The 14,405-nt window shown below is 40.2% G+C and overlaps 1 protein-coding gene across 3 annotated transcripts in view; it reads right to left on the bottom strand.

Moving 5' to 3' along the window:
• The window catches only part of ATXN7 (ataxin 7), a 184,008-nt gene that overhangs the window by 66,271 nt on the left and 103,332 nt on the right, over positions 1-14,405 (bottom strand). For all 3 annotated transcript variants that reach the window (XM_058288589.2, XM_058288588.1, XM_071212135.1), the window contains one exon: positions 6,612-6,716. In XM_058288589.2, the coding sequence (XP_058144572.1) occupies positions 6,612-6,716 (105 nt within the window). The remainder of the gene's footprint in view (positions 1-6,611; positions 6,717-14,405) is intronic.

Genomic DNA, 14,405 nt, shown 5'->3' with positions numbered 1-14,405 from the left:
TATAAAGGGGATTTATTTGGGGTAAAAACTTACAGTTCCAAGGCCATGAAATGTCCAAGTCAAGGCACCATCAGAGATGCTTTCTCACCAAAGTCAGTTTTTGGTGATCCTGGCACCCTGCAATGTAGCAATCAGGCAGATGGCAGGGTTCACCTTCTTGGTCCAACCTTTTGGGGGCTTCATGCTTGAAAGATCCTTGAATCCTCTCACATGGCAGGATCAAAAAATGGTTGGGCTCCCTTTCCTGTCTCTCTCTCTCTGTCATTTCCATTTATGTGACCAGCAAGAGGGTGGAGACTCAACCTGAGTCACACCTCACTGATGTGGTCTAATCAAAAGGGTCTCACACCCACAGGAATGGATTAGTTCACAAACATAATCTATTTCTTTTTAAGACTCATAAAAGAACTTCAAACTGTAAGAGACTCCCATAATATATATATTGGTCTGATGGTGTCCCGCAGGTCTCTTTGTCTCTGTTCACTTTTTAAAATCTTTTTTTCTTTCTGCTCCTCAGCTTAAATCATTTCAATTGTCTTGTTGAGTTCACTGATTCTTTCTTCTGCTCACTCCAATGTGCTACTGAAACCCTCCAGGAAATTTTTCATCTCAGTTATTTTGGTCTTCAACTCTATTCTTGTTTGATTTCTTTGTAAAATCTCTGTTAGATTTTCATATCGTTCACTGATCATTTTCCTGATATTCTTTAGGTCTTCCTCCATGTTTTCCTTTATCTCCAGTGTACTGAAGATCATCATTTTTTTCAAAGTTTCCATCTACTATGTCCAAAGTCTGATGATTTGCTGATGGTTTCTGAATTTTTAACTGTTTCCTTTGAATGTGCCATCACTTACTGTTTGTTTTTTGCCTTGCAATCTTTTGTTGCACGGGGTACATTTTAAAATTTTAATATATTAACCTTGGGATTTAGTCCCCAAGCTGTCTGTTCCTTAATTTTGTACTCAACTAGTGATATGACAGAAATTTCCTTGAGTGCCAGGAACTAACAAAAACTAACAAAAACAAACAAACTCATGTAAAAAACATCTTTCACAGTTTTTGAAAATGGGCTCTGCATTGGCAGGTATCTTTCAGGATATACTTCAGGGTCTAGCCCTCCTATTAAGAATATTAGCCTGAGGCAAAAGTGAAATGTAGGGTCCTTTGTGTCTTTTCTGAGCCTGTGTTTTGTCTTGGGCTTGTGCTATCTTAGGAATTCCTGTTTATGTGAATCTGTTTATGTCCCCTCTCTCCCTATAAAACAGACATGCCCCATGTTACTCTACCATGTATCTTAAAGTAGGCAATCCTTTGCTGCAGTCTGCTTTGACCTAAAAAGCTGTTTCTTACACTGCTTAAACTGTTTGCAAGCTGCTTCTGCTTTGCAGGGGAAGTTCTGGGAAAATGAGTCAGATGTGAGCATCCTGGTTCAGTTTTTTCAGAATGCCACTCAGTAGTTATGCACAGACATACAGGTACCCAAACATGAGCATAGAGGTTACTCTGCTCCCTCTAGTCCAGGGCCGGGGACTGACAATGGGAGTGCCAGCTGGCTCCACACTCACAGGAAGGGGCCAGCAAGGGTTCCATGAGCTTCTTCTATTATTTTTATTTTTTAATTTTTTTTTTAAGATTTATTTATTAACCCCTCCCCCCCCCCCATTGTCTGCTCTCTGTGTCCATTAGCTGTGTGTTCTTCTGTGTCTGCTTGTATTCTCATCAGGCGGCACGGAGGATCTATGTCTCTTTTTTTTGCGTCATCTTGCTGCGTCAGCTCTCCATGTGTGTGGCACCACTCCTGGGTGGCTCTCCTTGTGTAGCGGCCACTCTTCGCATGGGGGGCACCCTTATGCAGGGGTATCCCTGAGTGGGCCGGCACTCCATGTGTGCAGCAGCACTGTGTCTGGGCCAGCTCACCACACAAACCAGGAGGCCCTGGGTATCGAACCCTTGGGCATCCTGTATGGTAGGCGGATACTCTTACCTGTTGAGCCATATCCACTTCCCCTTCTATTGTTTTTAAAGCTGTGTTTTCTTGATTCAGTCCTTGCCCAATTACTGCAACCCTTTTACTATTTTCCAGAGTTTTGAGGACGATGGCTCTGCCAATTTTTGCTAGTCAAAGAGTATGTGAAAGAACAACACCTACTGTGTCTTGCACCACATCATGGTCAACTGGAAGCCCAAAACTTAAGTGTTAAAGGCAATTAAGGAGCTATTTCTAGCACGTATAAAAAGATATAAATCTCCGAGTGTTAATTTTGCAGTCACTGTGCTATACATTGGGAGTACAAAGAAAGTGGACTGTATCTGCTACAAAGGCACTTTATCCCAGCCTGGCTTGTGCTTACAATCATCATGGGAGCTGTTTAAGATACAGATTCCTGGGTCCTATCCCTGGAGATTCCAATTCAGCAGGTCTTGAGTGTGGCCTTGGAAGCTGCCCACTTAGAAAGTAGCATATACATATGCATAGCATATATTTAGGATATACTAGTTCAAACTATATTTTTTTAATCTGAAGTCAGCATTAAGAAATATATCCTTGCTTCTAAAAATATGTTGAGTAACAGAAGAGAAATATGAGGCATGCCAGACTATTTGAAAACATTAAAACAACATCAGGAAAATATGGTATTGCTGTATAGTTTCTAATAAAGAACTCAATCTATATGAGGATATGAAAAACTGGAAACGCAAAAATGACACCATAATCACTCATCATCCCTGCTCAAATGGAAATCCTGGTTACCCATTAACTTCCAAAAAAGTGTGTGGCTAGCAAAGAAAGTATATGGTCTCTTACTTCCCTGGATAATAAACTGCTGACAGATCCAGAGTAACATTAGTACCCATTTTAACTGATTTATACAAGCTTTTCCACCAATGTAGCTTCCTTCCCTCTTCTGGCAGCAGTAGTTTTCAAGGAACACACTTGGATTTTGTAGCAACTGCTCATGTGTTCATAAAAACCACAGATGAATAATAGCAATACATGAAACCACAGAAAAACACCTACACATTTTCACCAGTTTCATCAAAAGTTAAGAAAATTTAATCCTTCACCTGGCAGTTATGGATTCCTCTTAAGACTGTAATAAATATACTACAAAGACCATTCAGAAAGATTTGGAATATGAAAAACTTTGTTAACTGTGGAAAACAAGCCACAGGAACTGGCCTCTTCGCATTACAAGAAGAAGAGGATACATTCCAAAAACACTCTTTGCTGTCACAAATCCTGATCACGAAGACAGAAGAGACAGCAGCAGCACTGAGAACAATTCCTGGATTTGCGACTCTGCCCACCTTTCTTTCCCTCCTGGTAAGTGGGGTATCACTCCCAAACCACCACAGGGGCTGCCATACAGTACCTGCCTCTACTTCATGTGGTTATCTCCTCCCCTCCAAAAACATCCATCTCCAAATGGCCTGTTAGTTCCAACTGGTCTTCTCCTCCTGACTCCTGCCTCAAAGAGGGAACTCTTTCCACGTTTTCCAGTAGAATCCCCTTCTCAGGGATTCTACTTAGGCCTCATCTTTCTGCCAGGGACTCTCCTCTCTTACATCTTTAATACTTCCCTTGCCACTAGGTAGAACACAGCCCACCCCTACTCAACAGGCTTTGTCAATTACATCTTCTGCCTAATCAAAGAACACATCTGAGTGTGTGAAGCCTGCATTCCTTCTCATTTACAGGTTTACAGTTACCACCATTCCTTTGTCATTCAATAAATATATTGTTAGGAGACATTGTGCTAGGTACCAGTAGAGAGAAAAGTTAGAAATAAAATTTTAAGACACTTTTCCCCTCTCATACATTGACATTATAAGAAGGAAAGAGAGGAAGACTGAAAAAGCCATCTTCATAAAATATGCTAAAGCTCCTGGAACAGGTGGCCTTTCTGCCTAGCCAAGTCCTGGAAGAGTAACACATTTAACCTGTCCTTAATGCCCAACAGGAAGTAGTTTTCACATTCCCATGCTTCCTCTCCAATATAGCAACCCTGCTGGAGGACCACTAAGTCACATCACTTTGATGTTGAAAACCCTCAACAGGTCTTCACTGACAAGCCAAAGCTAAGGGACTCTGATGGGCAACGAAGCCCTCTGAACTAGCCCTAGCCTGCGTTTTGCACATGGCCCACTCACAGGTGGGTACATTAGCTCTGGTCAATGGAAACTTCATACAGTGCCTTCCAGAGAGTCTGGAATTCTCTGCCTCCACCCTTGCTCATGCCACTGCTGCTGCTAGCCCAAATGTGGCTGTTCAGAGCACAATTTGTGTAGCTGTATGTGGGAGCCACACCTATCCTCATCAAGATCCCATTTTAGGTGATTTTTAAAGAATATTTTTCTGTATTCTCCACAATGAGCACATATTATATGTCTATAAATTAAGAGAGAAAAAAAAAACACATAGGAAAAGCATTCATTCTATTCTTCAAACCCTGAAGTGAAGACCATTTTCTCTAAAAAGCCTTCTTTGAGTTACTCAGTAAGAAGCAATCTGTCTCCTCCTTAAGACTTTGAGCAGTTTTATTCCTTAGACACACACCTTCCTACGACTACAGTTGCACTTTTACCTCTCTCTTTCATATTTCTTTTATGTCACAGGTATTATACTAAGGGCTTTTACTCATGTTATTTCATTTAATCTCCACCATGAACCTATAAGATTGGTATTACCATCCTGTATTATAACAAATGAAGCTGAGGTTGGATAACTTGCTCAAGGCAAAGAACTATCAAATCGTTCTTGCAAAGTTTCCATTTAAATCCAGTCTAGTCTGCCTCAAAATCCTTAACTCCCCAAATAGCAGCTATGTACAGTAAGGGAAGCAGAAAGACTGAGAGGTGATGAGTTTTTTGTTTGTTGGTTTGACTCTTTACTAGTATTATTATTGAAATAATGAATATGCTCTCATGATTGAAGAGATGAAAAATGGACAACTATGTGATTATACCAAATACCACTAAGTGTACACTTTGGATGGATTATGGACTTTACTAACACATATCAGTAAAATTGGTTTTAAAAAAAATCTTTAAACTATTTGGCAATTGGGTTAACTGCCTTTTCCAATACTAGCCTCTGGAAGTCTTAAATGGGGAGACAATATCTTTTTCATCTTTGTACCCATCAAAGATGGGAGCATCAATCAGTAGAGAAACTCAAATAATCTTTTTATGACTAAGTAAAAGATTTATTTCTTGGGGAGAAATGGTAGAATGTTGATTATGATGCTGTGTCTCTTAAAACAACAACTGCCCAACCAGCAAGCCCTATAGGTTTTAGCTTTTTGAAAGCTATGCTATCTCCAGAGACCCTACCTTAGTCTCAGTCTATTCCATTAATACCTCTTGCCTCTGATCTATTCTCCCTCTTTCTACTCTTCTTGCCACAATCTATTCTTAGCATGTCACTAGTGCTATAGGACTGTTACTTCCTTACTTAAACCTTCCAATGTCCCTAAGCTTCTTACCCAGACTTACAAGGCTGTGCATAATCAGATCTTCATATGTAACTGTCAGCCTCCTCTAGTCCAAACCTCCTTTCCCTCCCTACCCCTGCAGCCACACTGGCTTTCTTCAGGCCTGTGCATTAGCAGTTTCCTCTGCATTGAATACCCCTTCTCCAGATCACTGCATGGGGAGTTCCCTATCATCACTTAGGACTCAGGTCCAGGGTCACCCCCTAGAGGCTTTCCTTCAACACTATCTACAGAAGGATCCCATTGCTATTTTGTCTCTGGTTTGCATTTGTAGTAAGGGCAATGAAGAAACAATTTGCACTTATTTTTTTAAAAAAAGTGTCTAGTTAGCTTCCCGTCTCTCCATTAGACTATAAATGCCATGAAGGTAGAGATCACACTATATCCCCAGTGCCAGAAACAAGATGGGCACTCAAATATTCTGTGTTTCTATTGAACCAAACTGGGTATAAAACCAAGTTTTATAAGGAGAATCTTCATTTAAACATTTAGGTGGCCATTATGACAATGCCAAACAACCATATTTGGATGTCAATGATTAAGCCCTCAGATAACAAAGAGCCTTAGAACATAGAAGCCCAGAGATGGCTTAGGTGTTCATGAAACTCCTGAAATCACAATGCCTCATTCTAAATATACGTGCATTTTCCTGGGGAAGAGGTCAGGTCGTCAAAATATTTACAAATGAGGCGCGACACCGAGAAAGATTTAGAATCACCGAACTAGGAAATTTCAAAATCATGTTCCCGTTAGAAAAGCCGTGCCTCCACATTGTGTGTCTATATAATTTTAACATCCATTGAATTCACAGCCATGGGATCGAGAATGAAAGAAACCTTTAATTATACTAATGCAATATTTCAAAAGGCATCTTATAATACATTTTTCCTTAATTTCAATAAAATCAGAAAATGTACATCACTTTCAATCAAAAAAACAAACAACAGAAGATACCCATCATCTGATAGGTATTAATCCATTAAATGAATTAAAAGTCCACTTCCTGACATGGAAGAGGGGTATTATTATGTTCTAACCATGCTGTCACTAGCCTTTACCGTAATCCTGCTTTACCTTTACCCCCTAATAGTTACCTTTAAATGGTTAAGTACTTACCATGATGTGATTGAAATGCCTGGGGTTTGACAACTTGATTACAGTCGTTACACACCACCAAGTAGAAATCATCATGGGCTGGACAGAGACCAAATATTGGCATGTCTGCAACAAAGAGACAGAGCATTGCTCACTCATCTGGTTCTAACTGATATGAACTATTTGGGGTGGCAATATTTTCTAAAGGCACTGCCTTCTTATAAAGTACACCAGGACAAATACCACTCCAATTTAAAATTGATTTGGCAGGCCATCACTATTAAGAGAAAAATCTATCAGGCATACAGAGACATATTTAAAAGTTAAAAATAAAATTAGCCAAAAACATTAATATGGCATGAAACAGAAAATCTATTAAAATGTGAACAATGAATAATTCACGCAATAAAGTAACTTTAGATTAACTCTAAATGGATTCTGGGGAAAAATCTGCAACCACACAAAATGCTTAGTAATTCACAAAGCTGTATCATCTAGAGGTTTTATTTGTTTAACTATGCATTCTATTCCTGTTGTCTGGTCCCTGAATTTATGGAACAATTAAGAAAGGGATCAGGGGTTTCAGTGAAGAGTAAAACTGCTGGTTTTGCCAGCATGTCATATGAAGAAAATTATTTTTTTGCCTTTTTCCCTAGGTCACAATAATCTCTAGTCCATTTGCTTACATACCAATGCCACGAATAGATGGAACTTGGGCACACACACAATATTCCATACATTAATCTCTGTTTGGTTATGAGAATAAAGCAGGGTACAAGTTTTTTTTTATAGTTAGAAGTCTACTTAAATTAAAATGTAAAAGTAAAATTAAACTATCTGCATATGCGTGAAAACTGAAGTAACTTGACACCTGACCATATGTAGCCAACTTAAAAGTCCCAACTGTGAATAATTCATTATTAACAATATACGAGGGTGGGGAGTGGGTTATATGGGAATCTCTTATGTTTTTTAATGTAATGATCTTTGTCATCTATTAACTTTAATTTTTAAAAAGTGTAAAAAAAAAACAATATACAGAAGAAAGCTAAAAGTTCAGATCTAGAATCTAAGTATTTAAATATTTCAAAATTGGTGATTTTAGTATTTCAAAATTGGTAATTTTAAACAAGTATTTTACACTAGAGGCACTATTTAAAATATCTGCAATAATAAATACATTTTAATATAGCAAATGTGCTAAAGGGAGAAAGACCAAATTTAAAGGGGGAAAAAGGCTACAAAAAGCAGATTACCATTTGCATTCTTTCCTGTAAAATTTAATTTCACATTTTCTCCAGCTTGGGTGTTTTGGTGGTTTAGGAAAAAGGCCATAAAGAGATGTTAAGTGATGACAATCTCTAAAATATCATATAAATTATTGATCTAATATCTAGCCATGGCTATAGCTCAGATTTTCTTAGACAGTTCTTACTGCCCTGAATTACACAACTAACTGGTTATAAATCGGAAACAAAAGCCAGCCCAACGTGCTTCTGGAATTCAGTAGCAGTATTAAGCAATTTCTATGCATTATCATCTCATCCTCAACACCACCACCTAGGTAGATACTGTATCCCCATTTAGAGAGGAGGACACAGTCAAAAAAGAGGTGAAGTACTTTGTTTAAGGTCAAAAGCTGGGATTTAAATCTGACTCATAATGATGGCTCTGATTTGGTCCCTCTTGAAGACCGGAGGAATAATAATTTATAGCAATTCCTTCCAGATTCCAACTGGAAGAAGTATCTTGAACTGTCAGCTGAAAATTTTTGACTGTATAAACTGATTAGATAACATAAGCTTTAGTAGACTACTGACTTCTGAAACTAGGCTTAACTATTTAAAGAAAATTAGGAGCCAAAAATGTGCTATTTTCCTTGAAAGCATGCCCATATTGATTTAAATATAGTACTTGTGGGAGAAGGGGAAAGCCATGTAATATGCCTTTTTCCAAGGCTAAAGTTTCTTAGCTACTGTTTCATTCTTAAAAATAAAAATTTAAAGTAGTATACCTTAAGTTCCATCTACCCCTATGCTAAATGCTCCTGAGACAGAACTAATAAGGAATAATTCAAATTACAAAAATGATAAAACATTCAAAATCTGTAGTTGAGAAGTATGAAACATCTACAATTGTTTCATTCGTAAATCAGTTTAATTAGTTTCATTAATTAAACAGTAGTGAAATCAGCATGAAATAAGTGATCTTAATTTCAGTTTTCAGTCTCTTCGATGTGTTGGTCTGTGTGGTTTTCCACAGTACTGACTGTCAAGTAACACTGTTTAAAATATCATTTTATCAGATACATCTGGTGACTAACCCTAACCACCCCTTTATAAATAAGGCAATTTAAGAAAAATAAAAGGCTGTACTGATTCTTTTAAGTTTATAGAGGAAACTGTTCTGTTTTATCCTAGCTCCCTTAATCCTTTTAAGAGATTTATGAAACACTAGTAAAACTAAGAGGGTAGAGGTCATTCTGTAAGGGACCAGAAATCTTTATTTTAATGAAAACTTAAATTTCCTCAATAACTTAAGATCATTCGCAATTGATAACAAAAGTAATGATGATGAGAGGCCACTATGTACTAGACCTTGTGTTAAGCACATTTTACATGGTTTATACCATTTATTTCTAGTAACAATCCTACAATAATTCAACAAAACAATCCTCTCCTAAGGGGGAAACTAACTTGTCTAATACCACCTAGTAAGAAAGAATTACACCAAGATTCAAATTCAGGTTTGCATTACATCTGTGCACTTAGTTCTTAAGATCTCATGAGCAAATTGCATCTCCCTAAAAAGCACACACAAGCACACATACAGAATGCCTGTGGAAAGAAATACCATATACTTAAGTCCAGTTGATGGTTCCCTATGAAATGGAGTTTCTATTATGAAAATCTAAAGCAATTTTAACTTTAGCTTTCTAAATTCTTACTTTCAGATATCCATATTTGGAAGTAAGCTCGAGGGTAAAAAATAATTTAAATAAAATGTCTTAAGGGGGGAAAAAAGGAGTTACATATCTTTTTCCTGCACTGGGACATTCCAGAGGCCTCAGCAACAGGAACAGAGTGTGGAATGTTGTGGCAACAGAATGAAATGAAGTCATTTGTGTGAGAGGCAGCATATATGTTTCTGAGTAGTTTTAAAGCATAAATTCATAATCAGCCCATCTACAAATTAACATATGGAATTAGCCCAAATGCAGGGAAAAATTTGATGACAGAAAATACTGAATTAATAAAAATGAGTTCCTACTGAGTTATTTTTAAAGTTTACAATATATTCTTTAATTATATAACTTAAGCCATCATTTATGTACTTGAAAATTATGGAAATTTTAAAATTGTATTTGAACTCAGACATTCTGAACTAATATGAAAAAAGGGCTTTTATTGTTGTGTAAGCCCTAAATCTTTCTCAGGGTTTGAGTCACCCATTAGCAAGCAGCCTAGCACCCACATCTAGGCCATCACATCCTTTTGAGACCCCGGGTCAGCATACTAGGAAGGAACTGGGTTTAAGCACATGGACACATGAGCACCTGTATGTAGATACTCCGTCATGTGCAGAATGAAGGTCTATCCTAGAAACCAGACCTCAATACACTTAATTATTTAGGTGTTGTTACCACCATTTTTAGGGATAAACAAAACCAAAATGTAGATATCATAGCAAAACACATAACCTTTACAGTACGCTGGGTGTCTTCCCTTCTCCCAAATGTCTCAAACTCCTACAATGCTTTCTATCTCCAGTTCAGATGGCTCTGGAGCTTTATTTAGACTCATACATCCACAACTGCCTATTAGACATTGCCATGTGGTGTCTTATATGCATCTCAAACTGAACAAACATGTCCACAGAACTTTGCTTTCTACCCTGGCATGACCCCAGTGGCAATTTGATATTATTTATGAATTCCAAAAGAGATACAGATTATGTTTGTAAACTGGTCTGTTCCTCTGGGTGTGATAACCCTTTGTTTGTATTAGATTCAGCTGAGATGTCTGATTAAATTATGTTAAGATTAGGACATTGATTCAACTACCTCATTAGAATGTGACTCAGCATTGAGTCCCAGCCCTCTTGGTGGGCTAATAAAACAGACTCATGCAGAAGTAGATACACAGAGAAGAACACAGAGGAAGAGAGACAGCTCATTAGACAGGATCCTGCAGCACCCGGAAGAGAGATGAGCCTGACAATTTAGAGATGACCTTGCAAAGACACCTGAGCAGCTAAGCCTGGAAAGGAACAAGCCCAGAGAACCCGGGAAAGAAAGATGAGCCCTGTAGCAGTTTGATATTATTGATGAATTCCGAAAAGAAATTTGAATTATGTTTGTAAACTGGTCTTTTCCTCTGGGCATAGTAGAGTGTATTGGAGTCAGAGGTTTTACTTTTACTTGATTAAATAATGATTAAGGCTTTGACTGGGCCACATCAATAGGACACTGCATCCCCACTCCCCTGGTGGGTGAGGACTCACAGAGAAACCGTACTGTAGAGAAGGGAGCTTGGAATTTTGAGCTGGAGCCCAAGGAAGTAAGCACACAGAGAAGCTTGGTCATGAGGAGAGAGAGAAAGTCCCAGGAAGAGAGACAAGATGTCCACCTGATAGTTTGCAGCTGCAGAGGCCAGAGAATGATTAGCTGAGCCCAGAGAAAGGAATCCTGGGAAGAGAGGAACCCAGGAAGCCTGAACCCTGGCAGACGTTGGCAGTCATCTTGCTCCAACACATGGCAAAAGACTTTGGTGAGGGAAATAACTATGCTTTATGGACTGGTAACTGTAAACTTCTACCCAAAATAAATACCCTTTGTAAAAACCAACCAATTTCTGGTATTTTGCATCAGTTCCCCTTTTGGCTGACTAATAGAAGCCCTATGTCAGCCTACAGCTGAAATTGGAAGAAGCTGGACCTTGGAGCTTTATGAGGAAAGGAGGCTGAACCATCAGAGACATCACCTGCCATTTGCATCAACACGTGGCAACAGAGTTTGAATGAGAAAGTACCCCTTAAGTACCCTTGAGTTGGACTCTTTAGGGCTTGTGACTGTAAGCTTCTACCCCAAATAAATACCTTTTATAAAAACCAACAGATTTCTGTCACTTTGCATTAGCACCCCTTTGGATGACTAATACAACCCCCCACCACCATCCCAATCCAGCAACCTTTCCTCTTTTGGGTAAATGCCCCCAATGGTTCAATTTAAAAACCCACGTGTCATCACCTACTCCACTGTCCCTTATAACAACCAGTTCATAGCAGATCCAGTCGGCTCCACTCTAAAACCTCTGTCCACTTCTCTCTATTGTCACTGCCACAGCCCCTGTTGTAGGTCCTACCACCAGGACCTTTACATTAGACTATAGAAGAAGTTCCTAAGTGGTCTACAATCTCCACCACATGGCCACCAGAGTTACTCTTGAAAATCCTCCAACAGATTGTGCTACTTCCCAGCTTAAAATTCTCTGGTGGCTTCCCACTTCCCTTGGAATAAAGTCCCAGGCCTTACTACCACCCCTAAGGCTTTGCCAAGTATGTCACCTACCTCCCTCTCACCTTCTCTTCCCTCATCCCCTACTCCTCTCTCCTTGGCTTACTCTGCCCCAGACATACTGACCTTCTTTCTCTCCACAGACCCAGAAAGCTCTTTCTCAGCCAAGCTCTGTCCTTGTTCTTCACAAGATGCCGGATACATTCTCACACGTCAGGCCTTGGCTCAGCTGTCACCGCTTCAAAGGACTACCCCACCCCCACCCCCACCCTCAATTAGCCACTCTCTATCATCGGTATTTAAAGCAGAGTGGCTAAGAGTGTGGGCCAGCCACTCTCTATCACTCTGAATCCTGGCTCCCTCACTCAAAAGTTATGTGACCTTGGGCAAGTTCTATAACCTCTTTGAACTTCAGTTTCTTCATATGTCAAGTGTTGCTGATCACTGTACCTACTTCACAGGTTATTGGAAAGACTGAGAGAGTTTATACATGCAAAGACTTAGAAGAGAACGTAGCCACAGGAAGTATTTACTCATGTCCCCCCATAGCCTGTAAAATAGAAGTCGTGCGTCCCCATTGTATAGGTTCCTACAGGAAACGAAGGCACACAGACACAGAGATCTTACAAGGAAATAAGAAACAGAACCAAGACCTGAACCCAGGTCTGCTGGGCTCCCAAACCCAGACACTTTCAGGAGTTCTCCTCAAACACTACAAGAAACAGGCTCCTCCTTGCTAGTGCAAGGTCAGGGTCTGCTGGCCTCCACTCACCTGGACAACTCTCCTAACAGGGCTGAAATTTCTCTGCCTCCACCCTGCTGACAAAGCCACCTACCTGGAATGCTATAATGTGACTCCGCTTCTTAAAGAACTGTGCTGGCTTCAAATTGGGGCTTGGACCCCCCGACCTACCTCTGGTAAGCAAGGCCCTTAGCAGTCTGTTCTCTCCCATCTCTTCAACTTGAACCAACCTGCCTCAGTCTCAAGACTATCTCAGCATTCCCAAATCCTGCCTTGTTCTCCCACAATTCTGCCTTTTGCCAGAACAGTTCTTGTAGCACAGAAAGGTTTGCCCCTTCTCCTTCTGAAATGCCCACCATGCAGCAAAGCTGGCTCTAATGACCCCTCTGCTGGCCTCCTTTTCATATCGTTCAAACCTTGATAACAACTCTTCACTCACTGATTTATGATTATGAATGATAATCCATAATTGAACACTTCTGAAACCCTGTCAGACAGTGGGTTCCTTGCTTTGCCTAGCACAGAACTTGAGATGTGAGCTCTCGTTTGTGAGTTTGCAAAGTAAATAACCGACACTTGGAACTCTTCTGTGGCTTCCAGTTGTTCTTAGGACAAACACCAAGATCCTTGACCTGGCCCACAAGGCCTTGCCTCTCTCTCCCCTGGCTCTCTGCTCCTGGCCTCTCGAGTCTTCGTTTTATTCCTGGAGCATACCATGCTTTCTCTCCCAGCACTTGCTATTCCCTCTGCCTAGAGTTCACTTTCCCCAGATCTTTACCTGGCTTGTTTCTTTTCTTTCCGTTTTAGCCTCATTGTCACTTCCTTGGAGACCTGCCAGGCCAGGCACCTTTAACATGCTCTCAGAGCACTGACTTAGCCTTGCTACCCAGTAGTGTCCCCGTTTTAAGTAGCCATCTAGCTGTGGGAGCCTTAATCACTGTCTTCTCCCAGCAAACTAAGTTCCCGCATCTGTCTTGTTTTCAGCTGTGGCACCAGTGCCTAACCTGACCCCTAGGAAGCAGGAATGAGTATGCATTGATTATTTGAATAAAAATTGAAGTATTAGATTAAGTTACTGTGATACCATCATGAGTCAGTTATAATTGTGCCTTTACATCATTTAGTAACACCTGATAATCCACTAGAATTAGGTATGCCATTCAGTGAGACAAAAGCTCAAGTTCAGCTTAAGTGAGAAAATATGTAGTACATGGACCCATACCAGGAGGCAGTTTCTTTTTTTTTTTTTAAAAAAAAAGATTTATTTATTTATTTAATTTCCCCCTCCCTCCCCTGGTTGTCTGTTCTTGGTGTCTATTTGCTGCGTCTTGTTTCTTTGTCCGCTTCTGTTGTCGTCAGCGGCACGGGAAGTGTGGGTGGCGCCATTCCTGGGCAGGCTGCACTTTCTTTTCACGCTGGGCGGCTCTCCTCACGGGCGCACTCCTTGCGCGTGGGGCTCCCCGACGTGGGGGACACCCCTGCGTGGCACGGCACTCCTTGCACGCATCAGCACTGCGCATGGCCAGCTCCACACGGGTCAAGGAGGCCCGGGGTTTGA

Source organism: Dasypus novemcinctus, chromosome 26 (genome assembly GCF_030445035.2).
Source record: "Dasypus novemcinctus isolate mDasNov1 chromosome 26, mDasNov1.1.hap2, whole genome shotgun sequence".
Lineage (NCBI taxonomy): Eukaryota > Metazoa > Chordata > Mammalia > Cingulata > Dasypodidae > Dasypus > Dasypus novemcinctus.
Note: the sequence above shows the minus strand (reverse complement) of the source record. Positions and strands in the feature narration are given on the sequence as shown.